General features: G+C 45.5%; 1 protein-coding gene across 7 annotated transcripts in view; it reads right to left on the bottom strand.

Annotated features, from left to right (window-relative positions):
- Window positions 1-4536, bottom strand: part of osbpl11 (oxysterol binding protein-like 11) — a 126314-nt gene extending 121778 nt beyond the window's left edge. For 2 of the 7 annotated variants that reach the window (XM_069935282.1, XM_069935280.1), the window contains exon 1: window positions 4094-4535. In XM_069935282.1, the coding sequence (XP_069791383.1) occupies window positions 4094-4215 (122 nt within the window). In that variant the 5' untranslated portion in view covers window positions 4216-4535. Of the gene's footprint in view, window positions 1-4093 lie in introns of all 7 variants that reach the window. The other 5 variants (XM_069935279.1, XM_069935283.1, XM_069935278.1 and 2 more) reach the window with 4 other exon arrangements.
- Between the last annotated feature and the right edge of the window lie 11923 nt (window positions 4537-16459).

Genomic DNA, 16459 nt, shown 5'->3' with positions numbered 1-16459 from the left:
GAAATGAATAAATGTATTCCATTAGAAAAAATAACATATAGTTTAAGAAATAATATTGAAATATTCGAACAAGTATGGGAGCCTTACATTAAATACAATAGCGAAAACCTACCGGGAACAAACATTACCTAAGTTGATGGAAGGAGAAGAGAAGAAAAAAATGGACTCAGTAGAATTTCTGGTGTATTTTTGTTGAATGACAACATTGTCTAACTGAATTAATGCAACCTAGATTGTATAACTAAAATGGATGAGAGGGGGGAGGGATGGGGGGGTGGCTTGGGAGGAGGGAGGGGGGAGGGAGAAAAAGTCACTGTAAATGTGTGGAAAAGAAAAAGTGTATATCATGGCTATTGTGATTTATGGTGTGAAAAATAAAAAATTAAAAAAAAAAAAAAAAAAAAAAAAAAAAAAAAAAAAAAAAAAGGTAGACAAGTCCACGGGCCTGATGGGATTGATCCTTGGTCATTAAAAAAGGCAAGTGGAAAGATTGCTGGAGTCATGAACCAGATCATTCCAGCCTTACTAGTGACAGGAGACGTCCCAGAAAACTGCAGAGTAGCTCATGTTTTACCTTTGTTCAAGAAGGGAAAAAGGATAAGCTGTGAAATTATAGGCCAATAAGACCCACATCAGTGTCATCAAGTTTGCAGATGACACAATAGTTGGCCTTATCAGCAACAATGATGAGTTGCACTACAGAGAAGAGGTGGAAAATCTCATGATATGGTGCAAAAATAACAATGTGAGTCTCAACATGGACAAGACGAAGGAGATGATTATGGACTTCAGACAGACCAGGAATGACCACCCTCCACTACACATCAATAACTCTATTGGAGAGCACCAAGTTCCTATCATGGACAAGCAACAGCTCCTCACTTATCAGGAAGACGCAACAGCACTTCCTGAGAAGACTGAGCCGGGCAAGGCTATCGGCCACCATCATATCAACTTTCTACAGGAGCTCTACTGAGAGCATCCTGGCTGGAAGCATCATTGTGTGGCAAGGATTCTGCAGAGAAATGAACCGGAGGTCAATCCACAGGACCACAAGAGCAGTAGAGAGGGTCACTGGAATCTCCCTACCCCCTCCCCCGCCCCCCCATCATTGTGATCTACCAGGATCATTGTCTGCAGAGGCACACAAAATTATTGAGGACCTCTTCCACCATGCACAAAGCATCTTTCCACTGCTGCTGTCAGGAAAGAGATACAGGAGAATCAGAGGAAGGACCACCAAGATGAGGAACAGCTTCTTCCCACAGGCAGTGATAATGCTGAACAACCAAGTGAACTGCTCACAGACTCTCATATTGTATTTATGAAACAATATTTATTTATTCGTTTTGATGAATACTAGTCCTTCATATGTATTGTTTATCTGTACGTGTGTTATGCCTGGTTGTGTGTTTGCATGTTTTGCACCAAGGACTAGAGAATGCTGTTTCAACCTGTTGAACTTGTGCAATCAGATGACAATAAACTTGACTTGTAAGTGGTCAGGAAACTATTGGAAAGAATGCCTCAGGATTTATGCACTTTTAAAAAGGTAAAATTTTTGATGGTCAAAATGGCTTTCTGAGGGGCAGGTCATATCTTACCAATTTGAGGTTTTTTTGAGGAGGAAACTAAAGTAGTTGATGAGGGTAGGGCAGAGGAAGCTGTACATGTGGACTTGATTGACAAAATCTCTCATGGTAGGCTAAATGATACTAAGGGTACAAATGCATGGGAACTACGATGAGTTGATAGTCTGGATAGGAAATCAGCTGACAGAGGGAAGTGATGGAAGGCTAGTAGGGCTGGATGCCTATGACCAGTGCTAGTCCACAGGGACTGGTGTTGGGACCCGTGTTTATGATATATTTAAATAACTTGGAAGATGAAGTACGAGGGTAAGCAAGTAATTATGTAGATGATACAAAGATAAGTGGAGTTGATGACAATGTATAGGGGTATCAAAGAATACAACTGGAAATAGATCAGTTATCAATCATAGCAGATAAACAGTACATGAAGTTTCTTCCACATTGAGGTGCTACACTTTGTGTTGGGGAAAGTGTACAGTTAATGTCAGGGTTCTTAAAAACCCCAATGCTCAGAGGTATCTGGGTCCAGGTCCATAGCTCATTGAAACAAATGGATAAGATGGTAAAGAAGACGTATGGTGTACAAGGCAAAGCACTAAGCAAAAAAGTAAGTCATGTTGCAGCTACATAAAACTTTATTTCGGCCACACATGGAAATCTGTGTGCAATTCTGGACACCACATTATGGGGAGAATGTGGAGGTTTTGGAAAGGATACAGAAGAGGTTTACTTGGATGTCGCGTGGTATCAGGGCAGATTGGCAAAACATGGCTTGTTTTCTCTGGAGCCTTGGAGGCTGAGGTTTACAAAATCCTGAGAGGGACTGATAAAGTAGAGTCAGAATCTTTTCTCCAGTGCAAAATCATCACACAAGAGAACATATGTTTCAGGTGAAGAGGAGGAAGTTTAAAGGAGATATGCAGGGCAAATATTTTAGAGTGGTAGGTGCCTGGAAGAGGTTACCAGATGTAGTGATGGCAGCAAATACAATACCTGTACTAGCATTTAAGGGGCTTCTAGATAGACACACATGTACGAGGGATATCTGTCAAACACAAGCACCAGAACTTTGGTTTGATTTGGACATCATGTTCGCTGATACATCTGTTCTTCGGCTGTACTGTTCAATAAAACAGTGCTCTTATCCATTTCACATCATCACCCAAAGCAAATAGAATTCTGCTCACTTTTGTTTCATATTCATATTGCAACAATCCAACATGAACAATTCATGTTTCAGCTCCAGTAGGCTAGATCTTCAGCAGGACTTTCTTTGATGCTGACAAGGGATGATTCCATAGGGTGATAGAATAAAGGATAGTGGTGGCATACATTTCTGATACTGTCAATGGTTAATGCTGCTTTATGGAATCTAAGTTTGGGACAGCCAGTTCTGATTAGGAATCATTCATATCACCAAAAACAATGGAATAATGCTAATTTAGTCACATTTTTTTGTGATCATACCTCAATTGAACTGAAAGGAAAAGAGTAGATCAAATTCAATCCTGCATATACATTTCACAAGATATTACCAGGGGTACAATTGAAAAATTGTTCTATGCTGGACTAATAACTCAGATGGGGATATACAAGAGACCACAGATCTGGAATCTGGAGCAAAACTAAATCTGCTGAAGGAACTCAGCAGTTATGTGGTATCAGTGGGATAAAAAGAATGGTCAACATTTTGGGCCACAACCCTTCATCAATTAAGTCGTTCCAGCAGACAGTGTTTTTGACTAGACTAGCTGAGATCAAATCTCAACTTGCAAATGGAGAACTTGTATACAGTAAAACTAAATATATCTGCAATTTTTTTTTTTTAACTGCTACCATAATTGGGATCAAGTACTATTGGATTATTGCAAAAATGTACTTGTGTTAACTGGGAAAAGAAACGTGCCGCTGGGCAAAGCATTTTTTTTTTTAAAAATCAAGTTAAAATAATGGACTTGAGTTTTAACTCAGTTTCATGTAACACTTTGCCAGCATTTCATTTAATTCAGACTTCTAGGAGAAACAGTGTTTTGCTTAAGTCCAAGTAAAATTCTTCTTTGGTGACAGAATCAAGTAAATAAGAACTGTATTGGGTGGAGAAACAGAGTTAACGCTACAGGCTAATGAACCTTGGTAGGTTTGACTCTCAGTGTAAACATCAGAGAGAGAGAGAAAATGTTGTTAGTTCCCTAGATTGGTGGAACCACACCAATCTATCTTATTATTAAATAATGGACAAATTGCTATTTCCAATTATATTAAAACTGTATCCTTCAACGTTTCAATTGGTGCACATAATTCTTATAAGTCTCCAGACAGCTCGCTTCACAATTAACCAAAGTGACAGGGTATGGCTCCAAATATTCCTGCCACACAGGACAAGTCTCTGTCAGTGACTGATCCTCAAACCATACACGCAATGGACGTCTGTCTCACAGCCTCATTTTATCGTGATCGCTCACTTCATTTATCAGCATACATCGCTCGTCATCAGGACATACCTATACTGCCAGCCCCTGCCTCTTCCCACTGGCTTGTGGACTGGGGCTTCTGCTTTCACATCGGCCTCAGACACTTTCATGGAGGCTGAAGCGGCGACCGTCACGTCCCCTCCTCCCTGCATCGTGGAAAGTCCTGAGCAGCAGCTGCGGCCGCTCGCCAGCGAGCACCGGGGGACGCGGGGCTGAGAGCGAAGCCGAGACGCCGGTGGGGCTGAGGGGGGGTGGGGGGAGTGGGGGGGAAGGGAAGGGGTGGGGAGGGGAGAAGGGGCGAGCAGTGACCCAGGCGACCAACTGCCCGGACAGCTCCAGCAACTGCTTCGGCGCCAAAAGAAACTACAGTGGCCGCGTGCCCCCTCCCCACATTGTGGGTCGGCAAATTTGACCCGGAACCTGTCAAGAACACCCAGAAGCGCAGATGATCCCGCCGCCCACTTCCCAATAGCTTGGTGGGAGTCACGTGGAGTAACGTCACACACCCCCCCCCCCCCCCGCAAGCATCTCTTCCGGTTCTGGTCGGGGCAACTTCGCCTGGTTGTTGATCGTGGGCCGCCATCGTTGTGCGGGGCACAATGCATCAACTCGCTTTTATTGTTGACCTAACTACCATTCAATGAAATCACTGATTTCTTTAATTTCATCACTTCCAAATGCCTCTCTCCCCTTTGAGGGCAGATTGAAGTTGGTGATGGGTTTCTGTTGGATCCTAGCTTGAGAATGCCATATTCCATGAAGTTGTCTGGAGCCTGCCATAAGCAGACAAAGATTTGTCATTATTATTTGCCCGGCACCTCTTACAGTCAGAGAAAGAGAAGCAAAAGAGAATCCCTCTTGAGCCTCTGCACCCGCACAGGACTCCAGTTCAGTTCAAACCATTGGCAACCCAGGCCCAGATCCAAACCTCGGACACAATCAAGAGGGCTTTGGCATCCAGAGCCCTTCGGGAATGCTTCTTTGGCCTCAGTGCCATCTCAAATAAACTTCCGATAACTGGTTGTAATGAGCCAGTCTCCAGCAGCCCACATCACGTGTGAATGCTTTGACTTCAAGTTGCCGGCAGCCCGCAGCCTGTGTGGGTTCTGTACTGACAATAATCACACCAGCAGTGCGAGTATAAGACAGCTTTAATAAACTAATATGTACACTAAGAGGTCTTGTCTCTTTGCAAGATGAACCTAGAAGACTAGACGGTAGCTCTGGACTTCTTTATATGTAAGGTCACCGGGATGACCCCTGGTGACCTAGTGGTGTAATTACATATCACCACAGATTCCTTAGCTGCAAGTTAGAGAGAGAAGGACATACTGCTGGCAGTTTTGACTCAGATAGAGAGAGAGACACAAGGGAGTCTTGGACTGTGTGTGACACAGAAAACTATAATAAGCCAGGAGAAGCATGTTGGAACTGAAACAGAAGCTCCAGAGTGGCAGATGGCTGGAAGTGCTATCTGTCTAATGTTTCTCTTGGAATAAGTGGAACAGAAAGGAACTTTGTGGTTACCTGAAAGAGAGAGGTTATCATCTGGAGAACCCTGATGGGGCAAGTTTCATCAGCAAGACATTGAGGTGACTAATGGTGGTACCTCATTTGTGGAAATCCTGGAACCACACGCCTCTCTCTGCAAACCTACAAGAACCTTCCTGAGTGGTAACCAATTACCTTTCGAGCACCAAAGCCTGGTGAACTTTATACATGTTAAATTCTGTGCACAATATAAGAATTGCCTGCAATCAGTGAACTTGGAAGAATGAGAAGTGATATTGAACTGTGAACCAAAGAACTTTTCTTAAATTTACACACACATTACATACACATGCGCTTAGAATTAAAAGGGGGTTACGTTGGGTTAGTTAAGTTAATAGTGATAAGTTAAAGTTTGATTCTGTTTTCATGTTTAAAGATAATTAAAACAACTTTTGTTTAAGTAACCATTTGTTGTGGTGAATATCTATTGCTGCTGGGTTTGGGGGTCCTTTGGGCCCATAACAATAGTCCCCTCATTTCAGGGCACCATAATATTTGGGACATAGTAATGGTATGTATATTAAAGCAGTCATGTTTAGTAATGTGTTGCATATCCTTGCATGCAATGGCTGCTTGACATCTGTGATTCATAGGCATCACCAGGTGCTAAGTATCTTCTCTGGTGATTCTTTGCCGGGCCTCTGTTGCAACCATCTTCAGCTTCTGCTTGTTTCGGTTGTTTGTCCCCTTAAGTTTTCTCTTCAGCATTGGATGACATCCTCAATTGGATTTAAATTGGGGACTGACTTGGCTATTCAAGAGAAATGTGCAGTGACTTGATGGCATGCATGCCCTGCCACAAATAAGGTTGGCCTGAGACTCAAGTCTGGTTCAGTACTGCCTTTTGGCAACTCTTGAATATTTCATTCAAGTTGCCAGAGAAATTGTTAGAGGCAGTGTGGTGCACTGTTAGCCAGAATCAGACACACACAAGATAAAGACTGTACAACAGGCTTTAATCCACAAAGACTTCCACAGAGCCAGGCTGGCTGTAGCTGCAGCAACTCTGAGTGAGGCCTCGGGAAGCCAGCGCAGGCTTATATCCTGGAGGGTGATTGATACCCAACCGAGTGGGTCTTGATTCATTCAAGCCAACTGATTGACAGCCGGCCAAGTGTTGTCCTGTCCCCTTACACTCCTGTAGGTACAGGTGTTGCCCTTTGAGGTAGGACGGTGGTGTACCACCACATTCACCCCCTTCTTTAAAATTGTCCCGGGGGAGGGGGGTGCAGTAAAAAGGAATCGTACCCACTATACAAAATACAATATTTACAGATTGAGACGATCCGATGGCCGCCGGGGTCTCTGTGACCGTCGGAGGACTGGCTCCTGGTCGGAGGGGAAATGGGGGGGGCTGGCGGCAGGGGTCTATATGACTGGTGTGGTGCCGCACGGAAGGGTGGCCATGGGGGCCAGGGTCGAGTCGTATTGGATGGGTGGGGGGGGCAGGTTTGTCCCCCAGGGCTGAAGCGGGCCCCTGGTGGTCAGGGAGGTCCTGCATGCCCCATAGCTGCCTGGGGATGGCGATGTATGCCGTCGTCCTGGGCTGAAGGATGCCTTGGAGTTGTGGGTGCACCTGCTGGTGCCAGGTCCCTAGTTTTTTGAGACTGTGTCCTCGCTGCCACCACTGAACCTAACATAGGCGTAGTTGTGGTTCGCATGTAGGAAGAAGACCTGCTCGACCTGGGGTTCAGCCTTGTGTGTCCGTATATGTTTACGCAGCAGCACCAGTCCTGGGGATGTGAACCATGCTGGGAGGGACATTCCAGTCACCAACTTCCTGGGGAATGTGAACAGACGTTCATGAGGGATCTCATTGGTAGCCGTACATAGCAGCGACCGAATGGCATGGAGCGCCTTGGGCAGGGCATCCTGCCAGTACTCAACGGCCCACCCTTTTGACTTGAGAGCCAGGTGGACTGCCTTCCAGACCACCCCATTTTTGCGTTCCACTTGCCCATTGCATCTCAGGTTATAACTCGTGCGGCTAGTCGCAATGCCCCTCACCGTCAGGTACTGGCGCAGCTTGTCACTCATGAAACCAAATCCCCGGTCTCTGTGGATGAAAGCGGGGTAGCCAAACATGGTGAAGATCAGCCCCAGGGCCCTGATGACGGTGGCGGAGGAGGTGTCCGGGCAAGGGATAGCGAAAGGGAAGCGTAAGTACTTGTCCACTACCGTGAGGAAGTAGACGTTTCCGTTTGTGGAAGGCAGGGGCCCTTTGAAGTCCATGACGAGACTCTTGAAGGGCCGAGTGGCCTTTACGACATGGGCCTGGGGCAGGCGGAAGAAACGGGATTTACACTCTGCACAGACCCGGCAGGCCTCGGTCATGTCCCTGATGGTATACGGCAGGTTCCGGGACTTAATGAAGTGGTACAACCTGGTGACACCCGGATGGCAGAGGGACTCATGCAATGCTTGCAGCCTGTCATCGTGCATAGACGCGCAGGTCCAAGAGAGGGCATCAAGGGAGTCGTTAAACTTCCCGGGGCGATACTGGATGTTGTAGCTGTAGGTTGCCTGCTCGACTCTCCAGCGCAGGATCTTGTCGTTCTTGATCTTGCTCTTGTGGGTAGTGGTAAACATGAACGCCACGGCCTGCTGGTCCGTGAGGAGGGTGAATCTCCTGCCGGCCAGGTAGTGGCGCCAGTGGTGGACCGCTTTCACAATCGCCTGGGCCTCCTTTTCAATGGCTGAATGCCCTAGCTCAGAGCCGTGGAGAGTCTTAGAGAAGAAAGCGATGGGGTGCCCACCTTGGTTGAGGGTAGCGGCGAGGGCTACCTCAGAGGCATCGCTCTCCACCTGGAAGGGGGAGTCCTCATCCACAGCCTGCATCGTGGTGTCCACGATGTCCTGCCTGATGCGGATGAAGGCTGCCTGTGCCTCGGGTGGGAGGGGAAAAGCTGTAGCTTGGGCCAGTGGGGGAGACCTTGTCTGAGAAGCGAGGAACCCACTGCAAGTAATAGGAGAATAGGCCAAGGCACCTGCAGAGGGCCTTTAGCGTGGTGGGGGAGAGGTAGCTCCATTAATGGTCGCATCCTTTCTGGATCTGGGCCGATAACCCCATGGGCCACAATGTACCCCAGGATGGCGAGGTGGGTGGTACTAAACACACACTTCTTGTTGTAAGTTCCTCGGCCATCTGGAGGAATTTTTCCACATTAGCATCGTGGTCCTGCTGGTTAAGGCCGCAGATAATGACGTTAACCAGATACGGGAACGTCGCCTTTAGCTTGTGCCGGTCTACCATGCGATCCATCTCCCGCTGGAAGACGGAGACCCCATTCGTGACCCCAAAGGGAACTCGGCAGTACTGGTACAGGCGCCCGTCTGCCTCAAAGGCAGTATAGGGCTTGTCCTTCGGGTGGATGGGGATTTGGTGATACGCCAACTTCAGGTCAATCGTGGAGAAAAATCGATAGCAGGCTATCTCGTTGACTATGTCGGCGATCCTAGGCAGGGGGTAGGCATCCAGTTGGGTGTACCAGTTTATGGTCTGGCTGTAATCCATGACCATCCTCGGCTTACTTCCCTCTTTGACCACCAGGACTTGGGCTCTCCAAGGGCTGTTACTGGGCTCTATGACACCTTCTTCCAGGAGTCGTCGCACCTCCGCCTTGATGAAGTCTCTGTCTGCGGTGCAATAGCGCCTATTTTTGGTGGCGATCAACTTGCAGCCTAGCATAACATGTGGGAAGAGCGCCGGTGGGGTGATGCGTACTATGGAGAGGCCACAGGTTGGCTGGGGCTGGTAGGTTGGCGTGCTGTGTAATGTGAGTGGATGTTGGGGCCCGCCGAAGGCAATGGTGACACTCTGCAGGTGGCACTGGAAACCTAGGCCCAGGAGGACTGGGTCGCAGAGTTTGGGCATGACGAGGAGCCTGAACCTCATGTAAGTCTCTCCTCCCACAGTTATATCAGCCGAGCAGCGCCCAAGGGTACCAACAGTCTTATCCTTGGTGGCGAGGGCGATCGAGCAGGTGGTGGGGTGGACTTTTAATCTTAGGGAGTGAGCCACACTTGGGTGAATGAAGCTCTCGGTGCTGCCACTGTCAAACAGGTATTTTGTTAGCTGCCCGTTGACTTACATGTCCATTATAGAATGCCCAAGGTCGTGAGGGATGTCTCTGGTCAGCGTAGTGGCAGTCAAGACCATCTCGGGGTCGGAATCATTGCTCTCTGGTTGTGCACAGAGATTTATGGCGTCCGGTGGCATGGGGAGCGTCAGTAGGGTGGCCTGGTCATCGCCCGTGTTGACCACGTCAACGTTGGTCATGGGGTGCAGCGTGCGGCAGCCGATGGCATCTGGAGGCGTGGGGAGTGTCGGTAGGTTCCGCTGGTCATTGCCTGTGTTGACCACTTTGTTCTCATCATCAGGGGCCCTCCGTGTAGACCGCTGCCTGGCCCAAGGTGGTGGAGGCACGTGGGGGCCCGCTGCATGGCTGGCCTCCTTCCCCAGTCGTGTTCATTGCGCCAGGGAAAGTGACGTCGTCGCGGCTGGTGGCAGTGACATCATTACATCTGCCAGAAGTGACGTCGCGCCGTAAGTCAGAAGTGACGTCGCTTTAGTTCTTGGCAAGCGGCGCTGGTGAGAGCAGGGCTGGTCCGGGTGCTCGGGGCACACGCTGCAATCGTTGCTGGCGGAGCCGGATGCGGCACTGTCGGAGTTGGGGAAGGTGGAAGTTGTAGTGGGGACAATGGTGCCGTCCAGCACGTGCACGTGGAGGGGTCCGCGGGGGAGGTGGGGAAGTCATAGAGAGCCGCTGAGCTGCCGGCTGGTTTCAAGAGGCACACTTTAGCAAAGTGGCCTCTCTTGCCACATCAGGAACAGTACTGGTTCCTAGCCGGGCAGTTTCGGTGCGATTGTCGGTCTGACCCACACCAGGACCCACAGTACTTACAGGGGCACCGGGCGCCTGCCGCAGCGACTTTTTCCTCCCCAGCTCAGTCTGAAGCTGAGAGAGCCATGAGGGAGTCTGGGGGAACTTGGAATCAGAGGCTTCAATGTGCAGGGCTGCAGCTTCCAGGGTTCGGACCACTTCCACTGTCTTGGTCAGGGCACAGACACTACCTTCCAGCAGCTTGTCAGATGGCTCTGGAGCGTAGCCCTTGGACAAAGTTGTCCCGGATCAGCATCTCGACCTCCTCTGCACCTACCCCAGGTTCAGCCAGACACAGTCGGGCCAACTCTCGCAAGTGTCCCAGGTAAGACTCAGACGTCTCCCCGGGTTGCTGGGCTCGGGTTTTGAGGAGATACCTTGCATGGGGGGCTTGTACAAGTTCTCGAGAGTGTCCACTGCGCTCTTGTACATGGAGAAGCCTTTGGTTGCCTGGAAGGCGTGGGGACCCAGCTTTGACTGGAGTAGGACCACCCTCTTCCAATCTGAGTCCAGAATGCCGCCTGTGTGCACCTCGATGATTGCCTCGACCATGTGCTGCCAGATCTGGGCTTCCGGGTGGCGTGGGTCGACTTCGAGGCTCCCTGCGCTCAGGAGTTTATCCACGGCAGCCGTGGGAAAATGTTGTGGATTAAATTGTGGTGTGCTGTTAGCCAGAATCAGTCACACACAAGGTAAAGACTGTACCACAAAGAATTCCACAGAGCCAGGCTGGCTGTGGCTGCAGCAACTCTGAGTGAGGCCCGGGAGGCCGGCACAGGCTTATATCCCGGAGGGTGATTGACACCCAACCAGGTGGGGCTTGATCCATTCAGGCCGACTGATTGACAGCCAGCCAGGTGTAGTCCTGTCCCCTTACACTCCTGCAGATACAGAGGCTGCCCCCTGCAGTACCACCCCAGGAAGGTATAATTATGAAAAATACATTTGGGCAGGTATATTCATAAGAAACGTTTAAAGGGATATCAGCCAAGTTTAAGCAAATTGCAATAGCTCAGATGGGCCACTTGGGGGGGTAGCTTGAATGCGTTCGGATTTTTATCGTGTTTCCAGGCTCTTTGATGCTGTGACTTTCTTGCCCTCACACCATACTCCTTTTTTTAAAAATTTTTTTTTATTTTTCACACTATGAACCATACTGACCAAAATACACACAAACAGTTCCCCTCTTGAATATACACAGTGTCGTTTTCTCCCCTTTTTCCCCCCTCCCTTCCCTCCCTCCCTCACCACCCCCCTCCCCACCCACCCAACACCCAACACACATGATACATTGAACCCATTAAACAATGTCATCACACAATGAAAATAAACAAGAAATTTGTGTCTTCTACTTTTACATACTGGGTCAGTTCATTTCATCTTCTTCTCCTTCTGTCATTTTAGGTGGTGGAGGTCCGCGGTAGGACTTCTCTATTGTGTTCCATGTACAGTTCCCAAATTTGTTCGAATACTGTGATGTTATTTCTTAAATTATATGTTATTTTTTCCAATGGAATACATTTATTCATTTCTATGTACCATTGCTGTATCTTCTAATTTCCAGGTTGACATGATACATTTTTTTTGCTACAGCTAAGGCTATCATAATAAATCTTTTTTGTGCTCCATCCAAATCGAGTCCAAGTTCTTTACTTCTTATATTACTTAGAAGAAAGATCTCTGGATTTTTTGGTATGTTGCCTTTTGTGATTTTATTTAATACCTGGTTTAGATCTTCCCAAAACTTTTCCACTTTCTCACATGCCCAAATTGCATGTACTGTTGTTCCCATTTCCTTCTTACGGCGAAAACATCTATCTGATACTGTTGGGTCCCATTTATTTAACTTTCGGGGTGTGATGTACAGCCTGTGTAACCAATTATATTGTATCATGCGTAACCTCGTGTTTATTGTATTTCTCATAGTTCCGGAGCATAGCTTTTCCCATGTTTCATTCTTTATTTTTATGTTTAAATCTTGTTCCCATTTTTGTTTGGGTTTACAGCTTGTTTCCTCATTCTCTTTCTCTTGCAGTTTGATGTACATTATTGTAGAGCAGCACAATTAAGATACCTATCAGATTTTTATCAAACAAGGGAAACACCAGATTGGACCAGATTAGAACTAGATAAAATAGGGGAGAAGGTACCTGAACATATACTATATAAGTGGGATGAAAAGCTGGTGCATCATAGGAATTCACTAGTACTGCACCATCTGCTCAACATTTGGAAGAAGATTCACGTAGAAAGGAATAAAACAAATTATCAACTACAAAAATTAATATTGACGCAAAATCAACTAATCCCTTTCACAATAGATAACCAGAAGGAAGCAATTTTGAATATGTGATTACAGACACAATGATAATTAAAAGATTTATAGCAAACACACCATACTCCTTGATACACATAGTTCAAATGTCTGTCCTATATCCATAAGATATAGGAGAAGAAACAGGCTATTCAACCCATCAACTTTGCCCAGCATTTAATCATGAGCTGTTCCATTTTCCCACTCAGTGCCACTACTTGACCTTCTTCCCATAACCCTTATACCCTAGCTAATCAAGAACCTATCAATTTCTATCTTAAATACACCTAATGACCTGGCCTTCACAACCACCTGTGGCAACAAATTCCACAAATTTACCACTCTCTGACTAAAGAAATTCTTCCACATCTCTTCCAATCTCATGAATGTCCTTTAATTATGAAGTTTTGTCCTCATCTTAGACTCTCCCTCCATGGGAAAAAACTTTTCTATATCTACTCTGTCCACACCTTTCAACATTTGAAATGTTTCAATAAGATCCCCCCTCATTCTCCTAAATTCCAATGAGTACAGGCCAAGAACTGTCAAATGCTCCATATATGATAACCCTTTCATTTCTGGAATCATCTTTGTGAACCTCCTTTGAACCTGCTCTAGGGTCTATTTGCTGTTGTAATTTGTTGTTCACATCCTGGCGACAGTTTGGAGGTCCTGACATAACTGCTAAAAGTGTCTTTTTACCCTTGCTATTACTGAACTCAACTAACATTGTTTCTTCTGATCCTAAGTCATTAGGTGTATTTAAGATAGAAATTGATAGGTTCTTGATTAGCTAGGGTATAAGGGTTATGGGAAGAAGGTCAAGTAGTGGCACTGAGTGGGAAAATGGAGCAGCTCATGATTAAATGCTGGGCAAAGTTGATGGGTTGAATAGCCTGTTTCTGCTCCTATATCTTATGGATATAGGACAGACATTTGAACAATGTTGTTCCTTACCAATGCTACCCCTTCTGCTTACCTGCCTATCCTTTCAATGCACTGTATATCCTTAAACATTAAGCTCCCAATGACATCCATCCTTTAGCCACAACTCCGTGATGGCCACAACGTCATACCTGCCAATATATAGCTGGACTACATATTTCTTAGGCTGCGGACATATAAATACAAAACCTTTAGCCCATTATTTGCTACTTTTCACTCTGTGTCCCTGTTGCATTGCACCTACTGGGTGCAATTTTACCCTATCAGCTTATCCTTCAACTCAGACACCCTACCAGCTCTCCCTACTTGTGTGCCAATTACCTCTTCCACTGCCTCTATACTTTGGTTCCCAACCCACTGCAAATCTCGTTTAAACCCTTACCAACAACATTAGCAAATCTCCCTGCCAGGATATTGGTTCCCCTCCAGTTCAGGAGCAATCCATCCCACTTGCACAGGTCAACTCTTCCCGAGAAAATATTCTTATTTGGGGTTAAGGTATTAGTGGATGTGGGAAATGCAGGGGTACTTTATGTCTTAAATGTGTTGTCGTACATTAAGTGTAATAACAGAAAACTAAGAGATGAAAATGGGGAAAAGGGGGATGGAGGTGGCGAAGAGGTGGAAAAGAGATGTATGCAAGATATAAGATGGCCATGTTGAACTATATGACTATAAACATTAATGGAATACATAAGCAAGTTAAAAGGAAGAGGCAACTAAATTTATTGAAGAAAGAAAAAATAGATATAGCATTTGTGCAGGAAACGCATCCAACTGAAGCGGAACATAACAAACCAAAGAGAGAATGGGTAGGACACATAATGGCATACAAGACAACAAAAATGTACCAATCAAAATAGAGGAGGGAATAATAGATCCGGCAGGGAGGTATGCAATGATAAAGTGTCAGATATACTCAGAATTTTGGAATTTGCTCAATATATGTGCGCCTAACGAGGAGGATCAAAAGTTTATGCCGGATATTTTTTTGAAGATTGCTGACACACAAGGAAATATATTGATAGGAGGGGATTTTAACCTTAATTTGGACCCAATGTTGGATAAAACTGGACAAAAGACAAGTAAAAAGAATAAAGTAGCCAAATATATGGTTAAATCAATGCAGGAAATGAAACTTATGGCTATATGGAGGAGGCAACACCCAAGAGAGAAGGAATTTTCATATTATTCAAGTAGGCACAAAACTTACTCAAGGATTGATATGTTTTTGTTGTCAGCCCATATTCAAGGGAGAGTCAGGAAAAGTGAGTATAAAGTTAGACTACTATCAGATCATTCACCCCTATTATTAGCAATAGAACTGGAGGACATCCCACCAAGAACAGATAGATGGAGGTTAAACTCCATGCTATTCAAAAGACAGGAATTTAGGAAGTTTATTGAATGCCAAAATAAATATATTTTGAAATAAACACAGGATCAGTGAAAGACAAATTTATATTATGGGATGCAAAGAAAGCCTTCATTAGAGGGCAGATAATAAGTTATGTGACTAAGATGAAAAAGATTACAATTGAGAAATAGAGCAGTTGGAAAGGGAAATAGTAAGTACAGAAAAGGAATTAGTAAAAAGGGATGATATAACGAAAAGGAGAGAATTGGCGGACAAAAAAATTAAATACGAAACATTACAAATGTACAAGGTGGAGAAGAACATAATGAAAACAAAGCAAAAGTATTACAAACAGGGAGAAAAAACACATAAAATATTAGCCTGGCAACTTAAAACAGAACAAGCTAAAAGAACGATACTGGCATTAAGGAAAAAGGACAAACAAATTACATATAATCCAACAGAGATTAATGAAAATTTTAAGGAATTTTATGAACAATTGTATCAAACTGAGAATGAGGGGAAAGATGACAAAATAGAGGAATTTTTAGCTAAAATTGAACTGCCGAAATTGGAAGAAGAGGAACAAAACAAACTAATAAAACCATTTGAAATAGAGGAAGTACAGGATATATTAAAAAAGCTGCCGAACAATAAAACAATAGATGCTTAAACCCAGGTAACATTCTGGTAAACCTTCTCTGCACTCTCTCCACTCTGTTTATATCCTTCCTATAATTAGGCGACCAGAACTGCACACAGAACTCCAAATTAGGCCGCACCAACGTCTTATACAGTCTCAACATCACCTCCCAACTCCTATATTCCATGCAATGATTGATAAAGGCCAGCATACTAAAAGCCTTCTTCACCACCCTATTCACGTGAGTTTCTACCTTCAGGGAACGATGTACCGTTACTCCTAAATCTTTCTGCTCTTCTGTATTCATCAATGCTCTCCCATTTACCACGTATGTCCTGTTCTGATTCTTCTTACCAAAATGAAGCACCTCACACTTATCAGCATTAAATTCCATCTGCCATTTTTCAGCCCACTTTTCTAAGCAGCCCAAATCCCTCTGCAATCCTTGAAAACCTTCTTCATTATCCACTATTCCACCTATCTTAGTATCGTCTGCATATTTACTAATCCAATTTACCACCCCATCATCTAGATCATTAATGTATATAACGAACAACAATGGGCCCAATACAGATCCTTGAGGCACACCACTGGTCACCGGCCTCCAACCTGACAGACAATTATCCACTACCACTCTCTGGCCTCTCCCTTTCAGCCAATGTTCAATCCATTTGACTATCTCAAAATTTATACCTAAAGACTG

Source organism: Narcine bancroftii, chromosome 4 (genome assembly GCF_036971445.1).
Source record: "Narcine bancroftii isolate sNarBan1 chromosome 4, sNarBan1.hap1, whole genome shotgun sequence".
Taxonomy (NCBI): domain Eukaryota; kingdom Metazoa; phylum Chordata; class Chondrichthyes; order Torpediniformes; family Narcinidae; genus Narcine; species Narcine bancroftii.
Note: the sequence above shows the minus strand (reverse complement) of the source record. Positions and strands in the feature narration are given on the sequence as shown.